The 21,866-nt window shown below is 38.2% G+C and overlaps 1 protein-coding gene across 5 annotated transcripts in view; it reads left to right on the plus strand.

Annotated features, from left to right (window-relative positions):
• Positions 1–272: 272 nt before the first annotated feature.
• Positions 273–21,866, plus strand: part of NR2C1 (nuclear receptor subfamily 2 group C member 1) — a 43,743-nt gene continuing 22,149 nt past the window's right edge. The window contains exons 1-4 of one of the 5 annotated variants that reach the window (XM_030468699.1): positions 273–351; positions 9,850–9,925; positions 14,430–14,537; positions 19,343–19,573. In XM_030468699.1, the coding sequence (XP_030324559.1) occupies positions 9,872–9,925; positions 14,430–14,537; positions 19,343–19,573 (393 nt within the window). In that variant the 5' untranslated portion in view covers positions 273–351; positions 9,850–9,871. Of the gene's footprint in view, positions 352–9,849; positions 9,926–14,429; positions 14,538–18,924; positions 18,980–19,342; positions 19,574–21,866 lie in introns of those variants that run through there. The other 4 variants (XM_030468707.1, XM_030468714.1, XM_030468729.1 and 1 more) reach the window with 4 other exon arrangements.

Here is a 21,866-nt window from a genome sequence, read left to right on the forward strand (position 1 = left end):
GCCCCGCAGAGCGGACAAAGGAGCGCTCAGAGCCGCCGCTGCGGCGGACTCCGTGACCGAGGCTGAGGCTGCCCCGCCCCCGGGCGCCGTTAACGGCCGCCACCGCTCGGGTGGGGAGGGTGAGGCGGGCGGGAGAGCGGCTCCCCGGGCCCCGCCCCTCCCCGGCGGGACCCCGCCCTCCCCGCGAGGCGGCCGGGCGAGAGCGAGCGCAGGCGCAGCCGCCGCGGCGGGGCGGGGCGGGGCGGTGCCGAGCGGAGCCGAGCGGAGGGGGCGGGGTCGCGAACTCTGACCTCCGGGAGCCGCAGCCGCCGCCGAGAAATAAACCCGCGGAGAGGCCTCCGGGCCCGCTAGGTGAGCGATTTCCCCGGTAGTGGCGGCGGTTGCGCGCAAGCGGTGTGGGCCTGCGCCGTGCGGTTGCCGGCCCGCCGCCTCCTGGTAGCGTGGCGCCGGGCGCCGCCCGTCCCGTTGCCCGTCCCGCCCCGCCTCAGGCCTCGGCGCGGGCGGCTCCGCGCCCCCCGACCTTTCACCTACAGGAACCGCTTGTGCCTCCCGCCGCCCCGCATCCGGGCGGTGCCGGCTGCCGCTTTCCGCCGGCGGGGAGGGCTACGGTTCCCTCCTGCCGGGGAGAAGGGGCCTCGGGGGGAGGCGGCGGGCGATGCCACCCACCCTCGTGCTGGGCTCCGGCCCCGACCCGTGCAGCCATTTTGTGCGGAGCCCCGCGGGCCGCGGAGGAGGACGAGTCCCGGGCGCTATGGCTCGCTGCCCCCTTCTCGCCCTGTCCGGCCGCATGCGCTGGGGAGGGGGAGAAGCGAGGGCAGTTTGCCGGGGGGGAGGATGGTTCCCGGCTGAGGTTCGGTCGCCACTCTTGTCTTCATCTCCCCGCGGCTGCCGTGCCCGGCCTCGGCCCTCCCGGGCGGCCGTCGTACACCCCACGCTCCCCCAGCCACCCCGTGCCTGCTGACTCCCATCACCTCTCCGCCTCCCCCTTCTTGGAGATCGCTGGCTGCTTTCTGGGTTAATTTGGGTTAAGGTGCTATGTTCTGCGTAACACCGGGAGGTTTTTTTGTTGTGGGAGATGACCCCTGCCGCTGTTACTTTGCCTACTTGGGTGGGGTTTCTCTTTCAGTCTGCGCGGTTTGGGGGTTCTGTATTTTCTGAGTGCTGCAACGTACTGCCTTAGGTGTGAAAAGCACGGCTCCACTACAGGATAAACTTCTTTGGACAGTGCAGAGGAAAGACTGGAGGTAGCGTGTGTTGTGCAAGTAAACTTGAACAACAGAAAAAAAGTTTTGATTCTGGTTTTACCGCAAGATGAACACGTGGACATGATTCTCGAAAAACTGAGTTGGGCATTCTTCATAAGTGAAATCTCTGACTTGAAGCTACTGACAGCATCAGCAAGGTGCACTTGGGAAAGAGCGTAGTAGGAAGTGTTGCATCCATACCTATCATAAAAATTATTATGGCAAAAAACATAAGTGTTCTGCAGATCAGCTTTGGTTTTGGAATCAGTGATACTTACAAGTAGCAATAAAAGTATCAGAGAGCAAGGGAAAATATCTTATTACTGTACTCAGCAAGGTGATGTTCTTGCTGGTCTCTCCTAGTTCTACACTTTTTCTGTAACAGCATTTCTATCTGAAAATAATTGGGTTGGTTTTTTTTTCCCTAATAGTCCATTTGTCATCGTGGTACAATTTTCCTCAGGGACACTTTTTTGAGGGAAGTCTGCAGGTCTGTGAAACATTCAGCTTGGTGTCTAGCTCTTTCTTCAGAGGCATTGTACACCTTCTCTTATCAGAGAACTACGTATTTTTGTATGATGGTGGTCAGCTGTACATGAGCAAGCACCTGGTACAGGAACATAACTGACATCACCTGGTTGATTGTACAGTCCTCAACTGCTTCTTTATCTTGTGCAAACTATATCTGGATTCTTGAGCACCACTTGGGTCTGTTGCATTCTGCAGCAACAGATCAAGATCCTTATTAAAGAAAAGAGATTGCAGATAGGTAAATTAACTAGCTTTCCTTTCCCTCTTAATTTTTGTGACACTTATATTCTTCTTTTTCCTGTGGGTTGTGTTTACCTGTGTTGAAGGAAACAAATTTGATGGGAGTTCTGGTATCTTTAAGAATAGTTGTAGCCTTGGCCAAGATTCCACTTGGAAGTGGAGGGACCACTGTCGTTTATAAAGCCTACAGTGATTTTTCTGGTCAAGTTTCTAAGCCTCTGAAGGCAAAACACTGGGCAACATGTGTAAGTTGGAAGCTGACTACTTCGGGGGGAAGAGAGTTGAACAAGGTGCCCTCCACAAATACCTTTTGCCATGAATTATTTCATGATTGTATTCTGTTATTGAAATTGTATTGGGACGAGGGGAACAAAACTCCAGTGATACTGTAGCATGCAATTAAAGGGCCAAATATAATTACAGACTACTTCAAATGTTAGTCCAGTGAGAACTGGCTTTTATCTATAATGTGAAATATAATATTTACTTTGGTAAGATTAGGTTGCTTGTTCACTATGCTGATACTCTTAATTTTGATTTATCACGTGCTCGTTGTGTTACACTGTTAGAAGTCTGGGCATCCAGTGAGGTTACTGGAGTTTTCTTCCTTTGTAAGGGACAGCAGTTTCCTTAAAGAAAGTAAACTGTGTCTAATGTCTGGAAATCAGACCTTTGAGGAAAAAATGTTGCATGCCTTGCTTTCAAGTAGGGAGCTTAACTGTGTATAAGGAATAGAGTGGTGTCAGATCTTTACCTTATACATGCTTGGTTTGTTGGCAGACAAATTGTGAATCTCAGCTGGCAGTGCTGCAATGGGTGGAGGGGGTTTGTGCCTTTCCTGCTTCAGCAGCCGTCCTGGCTTAAGCAGTTTTAAAAGTAAGCTTTACTAACCTGAGTTCTTTTGGTTGATGCAAGTCAGGGAGCTCTCTCTCCCCTATCTGCTTTCCCAGACCCATGGGGTTATTAACATCCACTCTGAGGAAGCAGTAAGCAGCTGGGGTGGGTGTGGGGTCCGCAGGCTCTGGCTGGCACAGCTGTCTGCATATGCTTTTTTGTCACAGGCTGCAGCTTGCAACCCATCAGAGTGGCCATTGGGGAAAACTAAACAATACCTAAGTTACTTTATTTTTTTTGCCTCATTGTTGTTTCAAGTTGGTTTTAGCACTTTACGCTGTGCTTGTACAGTCTTGGCATAGGTAAACTACTGCAAAGCAGGATTTCATCAGGTTGAGAATGATGGATAAAGCTGCAACAGGGGAGTAAATCCAATTGTTTCTATTGTATATGCAGACCTCTCCATATTCTTGCCCTTTGGTCAGCAGCCTTTGATTCTGTAGTTCATTACATTAGATAGTACTTACCAAACCCTTAAAGCAAGTAAGGATTTGTCTTCTGAAGAATCAAACCCCTTTAATTTCCAATTCTCCTACATGGAAAGGTTACTTGTGCTTTCTGAGTGAGCCCTGGGTATCTTACAGTGCAGTGCTGCAGATTTTGTAAGGAAGTACATTCCTTCTTGAAAATCATGGTCTAAAAACTGACTTTCTATGTCAATATTTAGGTTAATTTTGTTGACTTGGCCAGGCCTTCTCTGAATGGCTGTCCAAGTTTTTTTAACTTGAATTTATTTGGTTCAACTTCATGGTAAGATGGGCCAGACTAAGCTGAGTAGTTGACTACCTTTGTAAGAAGTTAAACCAGAAACTTGAAAAGCTGGCCACCAAAAGCCAAAGCCAAACCCTCTGTCATTGTCATATTAGCTATAATTAATTATTATTTCATTCCAAATAAGTTGAAGTTGCTGTTCAAAGCAGTAACTTTGTGGTGTGGGAACTGCCCCATTTGTTTTGGTAATGTTTCCTTTGAGGTACTAGTAGGACAGTGTAAGTGTCAACATGACTAATGCTTTCACTCTTGACTGACTTAATCTGGTTATTTTTTCCAGAGTGCTTTATGTACATGTTTATAGGTATTAAAAACAGTTTTTAAAAAAACAAATACAAAAAACCCCAGCAAAAACACACACCCTGTAACAAAATCTAATTCTGTGTCATTGATAAAGCAAAAAATAAAATCAATCAAACAAAAATAAAAATAAAGACAAGAAAGAGGCAGTGTTGATATTTATAAAGGGGTATTTTTATCTGAAAGAGTGTCAACACTGATTTGCTGGAAGCATGTTTGTGTGAAACTTGGGGTTGTTTTCTGAAGGAAATTATGTGAATGTGAACATACACAAGTTGTAAGGGGAGAATTTTTAGCAGTACTGTTAAATAGGTTTGCATGTCCTTTCCATTGTCTAGCTTCATATATCAGCTACCTTGTCTATGGCTGTAGTTCAGTGAAGAGTCCAAGCAGTCATCTCACACCACACTTATGTGGGCAATTTGGTAATTGGGGGGCAATATATAATCTGTTGTAACAATATGGGCTTTTTTCCCAGAAGAAATTGCCTTATTTCTGCTTCTACCTGCTTTTCTTATGTTATGGATAGCTATTGTTAGCTGCAGGGTGAATAAATTCAGAAGATGAGCTCACAGCTGTACAATCACAAGGTCCAATGCAGAGGGGAACAGTACTGTTAGCCAGGAGTGGGACTACCTGGGGCTACCTCTTTGTAAAATGCTGTAATGATATCATATTGATTTAATGCCTGAGTGTGTTCTGAAAGGAGGGTTTGCACTTGCTGTGCTGTGTTAGTGTCATCTTTGCATGCCAGGCAGGAGAACAGACCTGGCTGAAGCAAATCAAGTGAAGGGAGAAATCTTCAATCAGATGAACTTCTTCGTCTGGTATATTGTTCGGCTTCATCTCTGGCACAGGGAACCCATTGAAGGTTTGGTGTTTGTTTTTTTATTTGCTTTGTTTTGTTTCTTTCCTGTATCAATACAGAATTTTGGCTGCTGCAGATGGAGAAGCAGGCTATGGCTGACATTGCACGGGGCAGCTTGACCTGATTAAATGGTTGGCTTCTTAGCTCTGATGTGTAGCCAGTGCTCATGTGAGTGGGTTCAGCTTGCAGTCAGCTCCCTTGCCTTTCCTCCTTCCTTTCTCCTTTTATTTGTGGGGCTGATGAGCTGTAGCTGTTGCAGGTTCTAGAGATTGTATGATAAAAGCAGCAGGAGCCCTGGGCTAAAAGTGAGACTCTGCCTTTGGTGGCCCAAACAGTAAGAATGACTTGACAGTCTCATGAAAATTTGTCCTAGCAGTTCTGTTTTCTCACTTTTCTTCCCGCTGTAGCACTTGCCTACATGAAAAAGCAGTGAGAGCAGTGATTCTAAATTAACTGTACAGACATTTCTGCAAATGCATCTCTTTATTGCTATGTGCCTTTTAATTATTCCCTGATGCTTTTACAAGCATCTTCCCTTGCTTGCCTGCAGGTTTGGCTGCTTCAGTTTCCTGTAGTTGTCTTTCTTACATATGTGCTGTCTAAATCTCCATGTCATGCTAATTGAATAAACAGTATCTTAACTGTGTGTCAGGAGTCATATAAATATTCCTTAGTTCATTGATAATGTTACTCTTAAGTCTGCCAACTGTTCTGCTGTCTTGAGCAGTATGTCTTACAGAACTGTAATTGGCTCATTTAGCTTCCCAGTGCTCCCATGGAGCTTTTTTTTTTTTCATTGAAGAGAGTAGCATCATTTGTTTCAAAAATGTGTGTGTATTACTTTGCTTAATTTGTTATCTATAAAGCATTGCAGAACATTGTTCCACAGTATAAGGAGCAGTGCTTGAAACAAGTAACAATCTCCTAACTATGGCACCTTTAATCACAGAGGGATTGTTAAGTGCCTTCTATTTTATGTGTAGGATTTATTAAACAAATCTGGCACAAGTTATGCTGAATTCTTAATTGATACACAGAGAGTTTGAGAATAGAAATGAGGGCTAGTTTCCATTTTAAGGCACACAGCAGCTTTAAGCCCAGTATGATGACATGAGATAAATAACTTATCCTTGTTTTTTCTGAGATCTGTTGAAATAATTTACTACAAAGCAGTATGATTAAGAGATATTAAAACAGTCTCTTCTAAGAGGGAGTATTTTTCTAGCTAGCGTTCCATTACATTAACCTTTTGAGCTCTCCTAAAATGTCCTATTGATCTTCCTATACTTCTTCATTGTGATATAATAATAGAAAGTGAAGTTCACAAGAATTTCTGCAATTTTAACTACTTACCATGGCTATACGTCAAAAGTATATATGAAAGTCTTACATAACATTTTAGTTTTAAGTGTGCATATGACGTTCTGCAGGTGGATTTAATATAGGAAAGACCCCTATTAACACACACTACATACATATACATAGTTATTACCAGAATCATTATGCATTCCATAGATTCACAGAGTCAAACTGGTTTGACAGTGCCAGCAGGGTAAGCTGAATTACCCAAATTTTACAAGCATAATTTTTTGCACTGGTAAAATACAGAGCTATGACTTTTTTTTTTTAAAGTAAATAAAGATCTCTGAGGTTGACAGAATTTTCTTCTTACTTATTTAAAGGACATTAAATCAGAATCAAGGTATTCAATAGTTGGAACATTTATACTAACAGTGCAATGTAATAGAACAAGAGATATTACCATTTATATCAAAATGGAGAGTCTGAACATAAATACTTTTCCTACTGCTGCTTTTAAAGTCAGTCTATACTGGAATAATATTTTTAAATACTACTAGTAGCAAATTCCTGTTAGAACAATTAAAGTTATATAAATTTTGTCCTTGGAGAAGGGTGTGAGTTAAACATTGATTTCTTCTGCATATAACTACTAGTGATGAGGTTAGTGCTTCTGATAATGGACCCTCAAAGGTACGAGCTGTTCTCATGGGAATGTTTCCTAACCCATTTCAGTTGAAGCACACCAAAAGTAATCTAAAAACTCCTAAGTTCTGGGACATAAAAAAATGAGGAAGAAATAGTAGCTGAATCAGTGCAAGCTAATGAAAGTGTTTTCCTGACATGAGGGTTCATGAAGTGCTTGTCTAAAGTAGCAATGGAAAACCACTGATAGTGGCACTGGGTACAACAATGGGTTGGGGCTACACTCATGGTAAGGATGTGTTTTAAAATAAATTTGACCTCTCCTGCCAAGAAAGCTCACTAACTCATTTACTGGTGGCATAAACTAACAGTACCTATTTAGGATGTACATACAGAAAGAGACTATGGTTGCATTTCACTTGAGTCTGAACATCAAAGAGAGATGCAATGAATGCATTGTCAGTAATACAGAGGAAGTCTAATGCAAATCATTTGTCAAAATACCTACCATTAGATGCTTCTAATAAGTTGGGTTGGGGGATTGAAGTCCTGAAAAAGAGATAGATATTTAATTCCGTCTCTTCACAAGTTTATTTTTCAAAGGTTTTTGGAGGAGTTTGGGGTTTTTACTTCATTATATGGGAAGTAATAGTCAAGCACTCAAGAAATAACTTTGAAAACTAATATAGTGATTATACTTGTAAAGCAAGTCTAATCAGTATAAATACAGATGCTCGTAATTGTGTAGTCTGTACCCAGAGCAACAGAAGATGAGTGGTACTGTCTTTTACTCTGGCCCTAGAAAATTACCACCAATGAGAAAATACACAAATGGATCATCACAGACTAAAGGAATACAAAAGTACAATGGTAGATCATGTTGGGCAGTTGGAGAGGCAGTGATCTAATCATTTTGACAGTCCAGATGTTTTTGGTTTTGACATTGTTGCCAGCAACACATCATCTTTAAGACAAATTGAAAGAAGGTAGGGTTTTTTTGTACAGTTTTAGGAAGAGTCTTTCCTATCTTAATGGCAGATCTGCAAAAAGTCATAGAAGGAAGTAAGAGCTTAGGCAGTGAACAGTATCATAAATAGTCATGGCACAGAACATTTATGGTTTGAAGGTGTGTGGCATGATTTAGGAAAGTGTGAAAAACAAGTGTTTCTGAAATCAGGAAGATTCACATTACATGAGAACACCTTGGAGATTACTTCCAGTTATTGAAGATCAAAACTCAGACTGTGGTGACAGTTATTTAAATCTTTTTCTCTGCTGGAAAATGAAGGTTTATTCTAATATATTAAAGGAATAGTTCCCAATTTTAGATAGCTACAGGTATCTAAGATAGGTAATTATAGGTAAGAATTGTTTTTGTTCTTCATGTCTGAATTGATATCTGTAAGTTATTTTCCAGGTTTTGCCATCTGTGGAGTATTTGCTTAATACAAGATGAACAATAAATTAAGCTTTTCTTTTCACTGTACTGTATCATTCATTTCCATGTGATGCTGAGTCGCTGCAATAGCAGTAATAATTAGTGTTCAGTTTTCTTGTTGGAACACACTGATTCTGCAGGGCAAAACACTAGGAGTTTTAGAAAAGCATGAAGTTAAAGTAGCTGTAGGCTGTGTTGGTAAATATGTCTAAAATTGAGAAGGTCATAATCATACTTTGTAATGGTAAACATTATCGACCTGCCTTTTTTGGTGGGAAAATGGTATTGATGTAGCCTTGTCTCTGCTAGAGGCAGAAATTGCAGAATGAAAGATGTTACTGCTGTCTCAAAAGACTGACATAGGGCAACATTCTCCACAAAATTGGTTCAAAATGCTCAAAATAAGCTTTCTTTTGCATCGCTCATTAGCCTAGACAATCAGTGAAATAACACTTAAAAATTCCATCATAGTTCGTGTCCTTGAAAATACCTGAACAGTAGACCTATATGGAGGCAGTGGAAAGATTCTACAAACCCAACTTCTTTCAAAATACTGAGGATCTCCTATTGTTCATGTAGTTAAGAGAGTAGTGTGGTTTTGAGTTGTGTGATATTCCATGTGAAGGCAAGGGACAGGACATCAGAAGGTCTCTTGGCCAAAACCCCACTCAAAGCAGAGTCAGCTCTGATATCAGACTAGAATTTCCTGCATTTTGCACATTTTACCCCCCCCTTTTTTTTTCTTTTTAATACCATCATATGCACAGTATTTCTGGTATGTTAAATTGTCTTGAAGCAGACAGATCTTCTGAAATAACTCACAAAAATTACGCCTCTTTTACCCAAACTCTGTTCTCTAATCTACTTGTATGGCATTAAGGTTTTCTTTTTAGCTTTTTCTTTTTTTTCTTAGATTACATAGGACTAATTTCTCCCACTGTGTGTGTGGGAGAATAGCGCAATATTTTGTTGCTATTAAGTATTTTATTTGGAACAAGAAAACATCTTGGTGCAATATATTGCCTGACTTTGAAAGTGCTTTTGCATAGTGAATGTGCTCACTGCATGCAGACATGGGTTAATAGAGATTTTCTGCAAGGATGCTGGCATTTCTTAGATCTTCTCTAAGGAGATAGTACTTTTCAATATACTCTTCAATCTCAAATGTCTTACATACTGCTTGTCATCTGCGGGGGGGGGGAGGGTGATTAAGAATGGGCTGTAGTGCCCAAGTACTCTGTGGTCTTCACTTTCACCCATAGATCATGGTTTAAATATGCCATTGTTCATGCTTCTAAGGGCTACAGTTCTTGGCCCAGTCAAGAGAGATCTTTCTTTCAAATTATAGAAGCAGAATTAGCTTCAGACGAGTTGTATTTTTAATTGCAAAGTTGAAAGGCAAAGTTTAGAGGTCTCTGGGGTAGCAGATAGTTAGTTCCTAGAAGTTCTAGCAAAGTTAAAGAGAGAAAACCAACCAGCTATATATATAGCTTTCGACAGATATAATTACTGTCATTAGCATTCTAACTTTTTGTATGGTTACACAACTGTATTTTCCCTAAGATATTTTAATTACTGAGGCTATAGGTGTTAAGCATCTTCTTTCCTTTCTTTGGCAGGAAGTTCTGGTGATTAAAGATCATGGCAACCATAGAGGAACTGGCCCATCAAATTATTGAACAGCAAATGGGAGAGGTACATAAATTTTGAGTCATATTTAAGAGACATTGAATAATAAAACACGCAGACTGATATCTGATCAAAATAAAACAAGAACACGAGAGAAAATAGTTCTTAGTACACTCAAAGCTTTCAGAGACTCTCCCATGGAAGACTAGAATACTTTACGATGTCCATTTTGAAGTTATGCTGCAAAGTGTTTCTTGCCAAAGTTTGCTCCACAGAAATGAAGCTAAGGAAAATTTAGGAGTGTTTCTAGTGACTTGGCTGTTCTGCTCTGCTTTTTGGGCCTGTAGGGGTCTTCAGAGAGTTCTGTGGTTGTAGAATTGCTTTGCTCACTTTCAGTTCCAAAATTCATAACCAAAAAGAGTTGTCAGTACATAGCTTTTACTTTCCAGTTAAGCATCAGTCATCATTTTTTGTTTTCATGAATAAATGTTTGCCATAGTCTTCACTGTAAAATATTTGTTGGTGTTTGATATAAATCAAATGGAAGATGGAACTCTTGTTTCTGCCAACTTCTGACTGACATTTTCTGCAACCTGTGTGCACAGTCTGTGTACTGCAGCCAGACAGCTTCCAGAGATGCACAGATAATTTGAGAGTATAGGCTTATTTATCTTAAATAACTGATGTCTTTTAGCTTGAAATATCCACTCTTGGTTTCTTGTCTAGACACCGACTTACTTTTCAAGTACCTTTAGTTCCTCCTAGTCTTGATTTCAATTAGAAAGGTTGAGGAGGGTGGGATACTTGCTTCTATATAAATTCGTATAGCTTTTTATTTATAACTGTGAGTGTTGCTAAAGCTATATCAAAGGACAGAAGGAATGCAGGGTATTTTCTTTCTCTCACTTGTCCTCTATATAGGTGAGAATGGTGTGTCTAGTGTTGTTTTGTTTTGTTCATGAAGCTCTTTGTGGAGATCTAAATAGGGCTATATTGCCTGGGTTTGGTTTTGGGTTTTTTTTGTTCATGTTTTTAGGTTTTTTATTATAGATTAGTAAAAGCTAGCTGAGGAGTGCACTCAACTTGAAAAAGAGGATGGCATGTAGTCTCTGTGAGGGTTGTTTGCCATTTTCATAACGTGATTCTATGAGACATTGTTCTGACTTACTAACTCAGTGCCACAGAAGAGGAAAACTCATTTGTTTCTTACTTACTTTATTTCCACACTAGCACCAAACTAGCAGTCAAAATAAGTGGAAGGTTTTCTGCTGGATTAGTACATGAAGTAGGGTCTGAGAAAGCTGGGAAGAGTACCAGAGCCAGTGTAAAGGAGATAGCCAGAGAAGGCAGGGGCAAAGATGGAGGGAGCAGAGGTTTGACACTGGAGAGAGCTGTTGGCAGTTTCTGTTCATGGTGAAACTGCAGCCTTACAGTTTTTGTGAATATCATTCCGTCAGTGGGGTAGAATAGGATTTCTCCTTTAGCAAGGTTTTACTGTGCCTGAGGCTGTCACATCTTATTTGGCAGCAGTGCGGCTTAAGCATTCCCCAGTCTTCACTTAGCCGCTTGTTCTCACGCTATGCTCATCTTGCTCATGTAAGCTCTCTGTGTTCATTGTGTGGTGGACAAAACTGGAAAAAAACCCACAAGCAAATAAAAAAAGAAAGGAAGGAACAAACAAACAAACCACACACACACACAAAAAGAAACCACAACAGCAACAAAAAAATCCAAACCATGAGAGTAGAATCATAGAATCATAGAATTGGCTGGGTTGGAAGGGACCTCAGAGATCATCGAGTCCAACCCTTTTACCACCGTTGCGGTTGCTAGACTATGGCACTGAGTGCCACATCCAGTCTCTTTTTAAATATCTCCAGGGATGGAGAATCCACTACTTCCCTGGGCAGCCCATTCCAATGCTTGATCACTCTCTCTGTAAAGAAATTCTTTCTAATATCTAACCTAAATTTCCCCTGGCACAACTTAAGACCATGCCCTCTTGTCTTGTTGAAAGTCGTCTGGCAAAAGAGACCAACCCCCACCTGGCTACACCCTCCTTTCAGGTAGTTGTAGACAGCGATGAGGTCTCCCCTGAGCCTCCTCTTCTCCAGGCTTAACAGCCCCAGCTCTCTCAGCCTCTCCTCATAGGGTCTGTGCTCGAGTCATGTTCGCTCTTTTAGTTGGGCTTAGGTCCCCTATCTGGGACAAGGTGCAGCCCGATCTGCCACATATTAAGAACAAAAATATCACCCATGGCAGTTCAAGGTAGAACTTCCTAAGCCAAAATTACTGTCAAAGGTGCATGCCATGCATGAGTAGTGAAAGGTGGAGCTGGCAAGGAAAGTGTCATTACAGGGGCCTTAATGTAATATCTTATATTCCTGCCTACCTGTGACCTACCAGCTCTAATTTCTTGGTGGTGTTCCTCTTCAACATAAGCATTGAAAAACATAATTTAAGGTTTATGAAACTTCAGCATTTTTAATCCTTTCTTAAATGTTGAAATAGTTTTAATTGAACTTACAAAAAAGTTTATGTGAGTAGAACATGAAAGGAAAAAGGAAGGTGTTCCCATTCTGAGGAGAATGAAAAGGCATCTGTGTCTAGAAAATGGTCAGAAGTCTTCTGTGACATAGGTTTGGACTTTTTTATAGTATTACTTCTTGTTCATGACACATTTTAAAACACACAGCTATCAGAAACCATTTTATCATGTTCACAAACACATTTTTATTAACTTAAGGCTTTATTGCATAAAAGCAGAACTTGCTAAAAAGAAAAAATAATGCATAGCCTTGCCTGTGTGAAGCATTGCACAATCTTTATATTTTCTTTAATTCTGCCAACAGCTAATCATTATCTACTGAGTTGTGAGATAATTCATGTTTCTACATCAACATCATATTACTTGAATTATGTAGGGAAGTTGTTAAGAGCCCACAGCAATCTTTTGTTTTTAATCTGTGATTGGATACACTAAGTACAATGTGCTTTATTTCACCAGTACTGCCAAGTAACAGTAACAGAGGAAAGCAATGTATTTGTCAAAATGTCTTTTATGCATATACAAAATAAAATTTTGAAGTAATGCTGCAGTTATTCTTAGTTGTTTTGTTTTTTTTTTTACTACAGTAAACAAAGTCTTTTCTATATAGAAATAAAATTGGGAAACTGACATTTTGTGGGGTTGAAGAGCCTTTTTATCTTACCCAGCATGTAGATCATGACATTTTAAGGGAGCAAGCATAAAACAGTCCTAGAACGCATAGCTTAGTTTGTAAAGCAAAGATAAATTCACATAAGACTCCCATTGACTCTAATTCACCCTGTGTACATGTAATTGGAAAGACTGAAGCAGAATTTTAGTGCTTGAATGTGTCTCTTTCAAATCCAAAATTCTTCTGTATAACAAACTGTTCCTTACTTCAGCAAAGCAGTAAATAAATTTATACTCAGGAAAAACTGTGTATTTGTAGAAATGCCATTGCTCCTTCCCTTTCTCAGACTCATTTCCAACTGAGTACTGTTGCCTCCTTTCTTCTGCTGGTACTAAAATGTATATGGTGGTGTGGCTGCAAGATCAGGAAGCTGATCCAGGAAGAAAAAAAAGCTCTCAACCTTTACTGTGATATAGATACATATTCTCTGTATTAATTCTTTAGGGGAGGGAGATAGCAGCTGACAGACAGTTGAAGGGAAGCATTTTTATAATGGTGTAAATACTGGTAAATGTTATTAACATATAATTGCAAGGTATGTTCTAGATGTTTTGGACTGCAAAAAGTTTTAAGGAGTTACTTGGGAATTTAAAACAAAAATTTAAGTCTGAAGGTATCTGTAAGTTCTGTGAAGGCAAACATCCTTCATACTACAGAAATCCTTTGCAAATAGATATACTTTTAAGTTTTTATTGACAAATAGTGTAATGAATGATACCTTCTTCCACATACCTCTTGCTAAAGAATGTGAAGAATTTTTTAAGTACTGAAAATCATTAAAATACTTCCACAAATTGTGTCCAAGAGCATTCACACAGAAATCTGTTGGCAAACTTCATACATTTAATTAGTATTTTCTAATGGTTGTTCTTGATAGTTCTCCAATTTAGAATTTTCTTATTCTGTTTGTTGCTGCTTTAAAAGAAAAGTTCTTTTGTCACTCAAACAAGCCACCAAGGCAAAAATATTTTAGTGTAAATGTAGCATAGCCATGATGGAAGGTGTTATGCCTCATGAACATCACAGTAAAAAATATTCCAACTGATTGACTTACATGGAATTGTTAACTGAATTGTTTTGCTTAACATGTTTCTAAATTTTAAATTGTAAAGTGTTTCAAGTAGGGTTTAAAACAGTGACACAAAAAGAACTTTTTATCTAGCAAAATCAAGCTATTAAATTAGATTATAACCATCTGCTTTCCTTATACAAAGTGTCAGACTGTCCATAGCCTTATGCAGAGAAATCAGAAGCTGGTAACACCTTAAGGGTTTCCTGCATTAAGTTGTATCCACACTTAAGTTATTGTATCCATTGTCAATCCATTACATTTGTTTCTTTTTTTCTAGATTAATCATTCCCAGGGACCTGTCACACAGACACTAATGGATGGGACAGCACAGCGAATACAGATTGTTCCTGCAGATACAGGCCTCTCTTTACCACAGCGTATACAGGTATGCTTTATCTGATGTATTTTAAAAGCAGAGATGTACTGTTTATTTCTGCCAGTTTTCACATGAAGGTTTTTTTTTAATTATTTGTTTCCTATGGTTTGTTTGAATGTAAATATTCAGCCCTGGCTGGCAGAGACTGTTTCTGTATAAGCAGAAATAAAACATTCCAATGCTTCCTTTTTTTTTTTCTTTTTCTTTTTTTTTTCCCCTCTTCCTAAGAATGTTAGGATTACAAAAAAACAGTATAACCATTGAATGCAAAAAGACTTTTCCCAGTACTGTAGTGATATTACTCTTTAAAAGCTGAGTAAATTTTAGATTTGGTTATTCAGCTGAGTTGTTGAAACTTTTCTACCTTTTGAACTAGGCAGGGAGGGAAATACTGCATTGTATCATTGATACAAGTAATGAAAAACTGCAAGGCAACCTAATGCCTGAGGACAACACTGGTTTGTGGTTGTCATAACCAGTGGTGTATATCCCTGTATGCTAATTCATAGCTTGGCCAGGTAATAATCTCCACTTCAAGTGAGGGTATGAAGGTTTTGGCAATGTAGGTAGTGAAATCAACATAGATGCATTTATATGGAAATGAGGATTTGGGAAATTAAATTTTAGATTTTATCCCTTTAAAAGTCAGTACACATGTTTGCAAAGTAGTTATTTTAAAATTTCATCCTAGAGAAAAAACATCAACTGCAGAATAATTTTAAAATCACTCACTTAAGTGAGCCAGCTGGTAGTTTTAATCTTGGTTGCTTTTTCTTTTGCTGGCTTCACTCGTCAACACTTTCCACTGTTTTTTTTCCTTTTCCAGTGTATTGCACTCAAGCTTTCAACCCTCCAGGACTTCACAGCCACCTCCCATCCATGATCTTTTGTTTTATCTCCCCCTACCTATGCTCTAGTCATGGTACAGTCTTATCTGTCCAGTAAATTTTGTTTCTTTCAGCTGCCTCCAATCCTGTTCTATGCTTTGTGTACAGCTATACCTTTTATTAATTAATGTTAATCAATTAGCCACCATCTCTTGTCAGTACCTTTTCTGTACCAAGTACATTTTCATTGTCAGTACCTGTATGCAGCAATGTCCCTGTCACATGAGGCCATCTAATATAATTTTAGCATTAGGGTCTGAATGCAGGATGATGACATACAAACCCATGAGCTTTTATTGCTGAACAGCAGGACAGTTCTGTTGGATTCCAAGCCAGCAGCAGACTTGTAATCAGAATGTGTCACTTTTTTAGTGGGGGAGAATTACATTTAGTTAAGCATTGTAATTACAGCAAATATTACTAACACACAGGAATTGTATTTCTTGGAGCAGGGCCCCTTTATAGTTTTTATCATCTCATGTAGCTGGAAGATCACTTGTTTGTAACACAGCTACTTTGTCCCTTGTCTCTTTTCCAACATGCTTATTGATTCTTGTCTCAAAATGGATGGTAAGCATTTTGGTGCGGTGATTGTCTAGTGGTATGTTCAGAGCAGCACTCAGGCAAATGGTATTCTTCCTGCTACAGACATCTACAAACATGTCACCAATATAAATAATAATTAGATACTAAATAAAACTTTATAACAACTTCCCTCAAAGCAGAACTTATGTGAAACATAAAATAATTTGTAGGAACATATACATCTCACTGAAATGTTCAAAATGAATGTTAAATTGATTCATTTTGAGTTTGTTTCCAGTCAGGTTTTTTTCCACTTTTAAATATTGTTAAATTCACATAAATGATTATCTGACATCTTGAAATACAAAATCCTCAGTAAAATGTTTTTTAAAAACTTTTTTCACTAGTCACCCTTTTTAGGGAAAGCTATCCTTTCTCTAGGATAAACGTTAAATGTCACATTTGTTGTTAGACAGACATTTCTACTGAAAACCAGCTCATGTTATAGACTGGTGGATTAGTCCTCTCTGTTGAGATACTTTTTTTTTTTCTAAAATTGGAACACAGAATTATTGAGGTATTTAATTTATTGAAATTGTGTTCAAAAGGAAGTCAAAACTTGTTAACAGACAAGGCTTAAAAGCAATAAAGGAAAATACTGTCTTCCATTATCATCAGAGTGCTTAAATGAAATATCTGGGAAAGTGTACTTTTTCAGCAGACAATCCAGAATTAATATATTCCTGTTTTACAATATTATCCCTCTAGCAATACTGAGTTTCAGCTTATTAAGAAACATAATGTGTTGTCACTGAGGGATTCTGTTGAGAAGATAAGTGGTTTTCTTTTTCCCTCTGATTATATTTTTAACTTTTATCTCAATATTTAGGTACTGCAAGTTGTTGTACTTTGGTGGACTGCTGCACTTTCAGAGTCCCACTGTGATTTAGGTGGAGTTTTTGCCAGTATATGACCATAAGAGGTCAGCTGCTGACATACTGTGCTTAATTGTTTAAACTTTCTCTTATGCCTCTGTCAGTTTTCAAATGCTTGACTGTTGCAGAAACCATTTGTGCAGCTTTGTAGGGATATTAGCATTGTACCTACTGTATCATGCAGTGAAAACTACACAGGCATCCCCACAGAATTGCAGGAAGCCAAGTGAAGAATTAGGGCACATACTTGTTAAACAGGAGGTGAAGTGAACTGTATGAAGCACCAATGGTTCTTTGTGCCTACTGTCCTGCCATATTCTCTACAAGTATATAATCTTTACAGATGAATCTTTACAGATGAAAAGCTGGACTATAATATGACAGCAGGTACTTTAGCATATAGATAGAAATAATTCCAACTTTATTTCAAATTTGTCTCTTCACTGTTTGGAACATACTGTATTTCATGTTACTTTTATACTATGAATAAACCTAACTAGATAAAGTATATGGCTTTTTCAGGTGCATACATTTGTACTTCTAAGTTTTGAAAGTAAGGTGGATTTTCTGTAAGAGTATCCTCTGTGTATTCAAGAAATAGCACAATGCTATTATGTTTCACTTTATGCATGTCTGCACCCTGTTGTGGATAACATGCATTAGATTTCTCCTAATCCTAGTAAAGTAAATGTGTTTGGAGAGAAGGGAAAGGCAACATCGCCTGCTTTTAAAATAGCCAGAAATTACACAGGAGAAATTAAGATTGTAAAATGTAGATAAATGCAAGGAGAAAATTTAGCAAAAAAGGGATTTAAAAAAAAGTATGTTGCCTTCTAAAGAATATAGAACCAACAGAAAGAAATTGAAAGGAGAAATAAGAGACTGTTGTAGACATTTGTGGCCCCAGGCCTGGATATCTGAGAAAATTGAATGGAAATCCCTGCATTAATCACGTTGATAACTATTCTGGCATTTCCCACCCTATTCCTCAGATCTTATAATTTATACTCTTTTGTTCTGCATCTGGAAATTTTTCGTCTTATCTGGACTTTTTCTTAAGCAAGCCTTTAATTGTCTTTTGCATAGAGAAAAAATGAATTTTGATCCATAAAAGTGTTAACAGGGAAAGACCAGCAGAAGGAAACATTCCTTTTGTGTTGCTCACACGTTCCTATTTCAAAACTGATAATTTATGAATATTTGCAAGTGGCAATATTGATTTATATTTGCTGAAATGAGGTACTCAATTTAAATCTCTCATTGCATATCTTTTACAAATGTAAATATATTGAACATTTAAAGAAATTCATAAGATAATTGTGAAGGTACAGTAGGAAAACTGATAAAGAGTTCTGTGAAATTGGACCTCGTTTCTTTATGCCCATTCTCCACTTTAAAAATATAATTATTATTGCTGCCCTATTTACATGAAATTTTTGTTAGATAACAAAAAAAAAAAAAAAAAAGAATTCATCAGTATAAGACCACATAAAAGTTAGGAATGGATAGATGGTTGTTTATAGGTAAAATAATTGCTTATAGATAAAAATACATTCATTGGAGCTGTTTTATTGAGTTGTAATTCAAAAATATTTTGCAGGAAACAGTCTTTGTAGGATGATTCTCCTTAGTCTCCAGAGGCAGTTTTCCATTTGGGCATTTTGATGGAGAAATGCAGGAGAGTTACAACAGAAGATACATGGAATTTTGATTGTTTTCTCTGAGGATTATAAACTCCTGACAAAGCTGGAAAAAGTAGACTTAAGTGGAGGGTTATTTAATCAAATTCTGATTTGTTTGTGCTTGAAAATAGAGATAAAATGGGAAAAAAATTCTGTAGGTCTTTTCTTGATTGTGAAACATGCAAACAAGTTTTTCCTTTAAAAATGTGTCAGGGAGAGATTATGGTTTTCTTATTTTATTTAGGAATATCTATGTTTAAAAAAAAAAAAAAAGCCTAAAATGTGTACACAGGTACAATGAGGTTATTGTTTTTCTTGCTGCTTGTTGCTTACTTTTTTTCATTTGGAACTTTATTTGTGGTTTCAGGAAGCTTGTTAAGCAGCCAAATCTGGGAAGTGCTAAGCACTCCACATGGTACACAGTGAGTTCAAGAGTTACAGTTTCTCATAACTTGACAGGTCCTAGGGCTGAGCTAGAGATGTTCCTCAAATTCTGGATGATATCATGGTCAAGGGTTTCATTAGTGTTGTAAAAGCATGGACCAATTGTTAAATTTGTGTATTAATTTAGGTTTGGCTTCAAACACTCTTAATTGAAGTGATTTTCAAATAGAGTGAAAATCCAAGGTTTTGCCTGAGCTTACCTCACTCATGTGTGACAGAGGGGAAGACTGTCCGGCTTCACAAATGTCAAAGGCAAAATTCCCTTTTTCTTTAGGTGCCCAGATTGGGCCCCAAAGGTGACTTTAAATTACCATAACAATTTGAGATAAATGTATTATTAGATTGTCACAGATCAGCAGACGGGCCAGAAGATTCAGATTGTTACAGCACTTGATCAGAGTTCAGCAGGCAAGCAGTTCATCTTAACAAATCATGATGGCTCTACCCCAAGCAAGGTGATCCTTGCCAGACAAGATTCCACTCCAGGAAAAGTTATCCTAGCAACTCCAGATGCTGCAGGTGTCAACCAACTGTTTTTTGCATCCCCTGATATATCTGCACAACACATCCAGGTAGATAATCCACTTTATTTCATAATTTTGGTTCAAATGGGATAAGGAGAGATGTCTTATTTCCAAATATGTATGTTTGGGTTGGGGTTTTTTTATTTATTTATTTATTTTTTACAGTATGCTTTCCATTGCATTAAGACTCAGTATGGATACTTAAAAATTATGAAGAAAACTTTTCTCTTTTTTCCTTCTTTTGTTTTTTTTTTTTTTTAAGTATTGCTTTTTAAAATTTATACCCTGGCTCATGGGCTCATGAGATTAGAAAAAATGCTGTTGTTTTTAATGTAATTTCCAGTTCCCGCTATATCAATGGTCCTTTATTTCTGCTTCATTGTCTCTCCATTGGTTTTCATATTTTGTTGAGAACAGCCTTTTCTCCCTTGTCTGTGTCACTTAAGATATCCTTCTTCTTGTTTTCCTTTTTGTACTTTGTTATAATTGTTCTTCAGCTGTGTGAATTGTTCTGCAAAGTAGTTTCTTCAAGAGACTATTTAGTAGGAAAGCATATTACTCAGAATGGGAAAATAAAACTGAAGGGTTTTGGTTTACTCTTTTGAGATTGTAAAAAAAATGGACAATAATGGACATAATTCTCCTTCTGAGCATATTCTTTCACTTCCTTTAGTTGATGATTTAGAGCAACTTCATGATTTGGAAGTTGCAGTGAGACCATGATATTTGATAGCTGCCACGGAAGTTTAACAACCTTGTTATTAATGTAGATCATATATGCATTGGTCTGTGTAATCTCTTAGAGAATAATTGTGTGTTGTGCAGAGAATACTTCAGTTGATTAATCTTCTGAGACCTATATAATTAGATGTCTCTTACACTATAAACAACAATTAGAAAGGGTTCTGCTGTTTCTATAAATCACTGTTATATCCTCTTTCAAGTAATCGCTTTTCATCTGAAGAGCCCTGATCTTTTTCATTTGTGTGCTTATGGGAGCCAGTCCACTACACTGATTCACTACCCACATGTTATACAAACTTGAAACATAGATCTGTACTATATATATCATGTATTTTTGAAACTCACAGATCACTCAAAGAATTAGGTTGCTATGAATAGGGAAGCAGTCCTGTTCTCCTATTCTCAGTCCTATTGAGGGGTGTTCAAGCATGTTTAGTGGTATCATACATTTTGTATTTAAGTAAACCTCAACTGAAGCATAAACCCAATGAGAGGTGTGCCATACTGCTTTAAAGAGTGAGAGTCAGGTGTGGGGAAAGTTTGGACAAAAAATTAAAAGCTCCCCTTCTGGCTGTGCAGTTTGTGTGACATAGATTAGTTTGAGAGACAGTAGAGTATTCTGTCACTTCAGTTAGATTTTCCTGTTGTTAGTTAGCATGTATAGATAGAAATATTTTTTTCTCACTTAAAGTTGGTGAAATACAGAGTACCAGTCATTTGTTTTTCAATTGCATCCTCTTTTGATGTTCTTCTGTATCCTTCAATTGAAATACACATTCATTTGCTGCAAAAAAACCTCTTTCCTTTGTTGCATCTTATCTTTACATCGACTCATTATTCCCATTATCTGTTTCACCTTCAGTGATTCTTCTTCATCTTAGTAACCAGTTTTTATTCTTCATGTTGAAAGTTAGTTGGTGAGTTCTTGGAGTCTGGGATCTTTATATTCTCATGGGCCAAATTCTGTGGTTCTTCCTTATGTGGACTTTCCTATTTCACTGCAGGTTTCATTTATAGAAGGACTTGAAATTTGGCTATATATTTTATATATTATAATGAAAATAAATAATGTTAATAATGCAAAATTGGGAAGGAATGAAAGATTAATATTAACTCGTTGATACTACTTTTCTTTAAAAGATGTTATACTAAACAAAAATAAGTGAATCTCTGAGACAGCATTATTAGCAAAGGCTAACTAAAAAGAAGTATGCTTGTTAAACATTACTATATGTATTATCTATACTATCTTCCAAACTTCTGGAAAAAATTTATCTGCAGAAGATAGGGTACTTCCTCATTTGGTAAGTTATCTTTCTTTTTATGAGAGGTTGTGTTTTCAATATGCAAAGCGAGAATGAGTCTGACTTCCTATTCAAATACAATAAAAGTTAGGAACTTAAAACTTCTAAACTGTATTTATAATGGGAAGAATAGCTTTTTCTTTTTTGTTTTACATAATTATCAAGATGATGCTTGGTTGTTACTCATTATAAGTGTGTTCCTTTTTTGCACTGAATTGTTGCTGTACTTTATTTATGTTGCTGTGGGACAGTGTTTTAAAGATCAAATGGAAGGCTATAGCACCTGCCCTGCA

The sequence above is a fragment of the Calypte anna genome, chromosome 1, assembly GCF_003957555.1.
Source record: "Calypte anna isolate BGI_N300 chromosome 1, bCalAnn1_v1.p, whole genome shotgun sequence".
Taxonomy (NCBI): domain Eukaryota; kingdom Metazoa; phylum Chordata; class Aves; order Apodiformes; family Trochilidae; genus Calypte; species Calypte anna.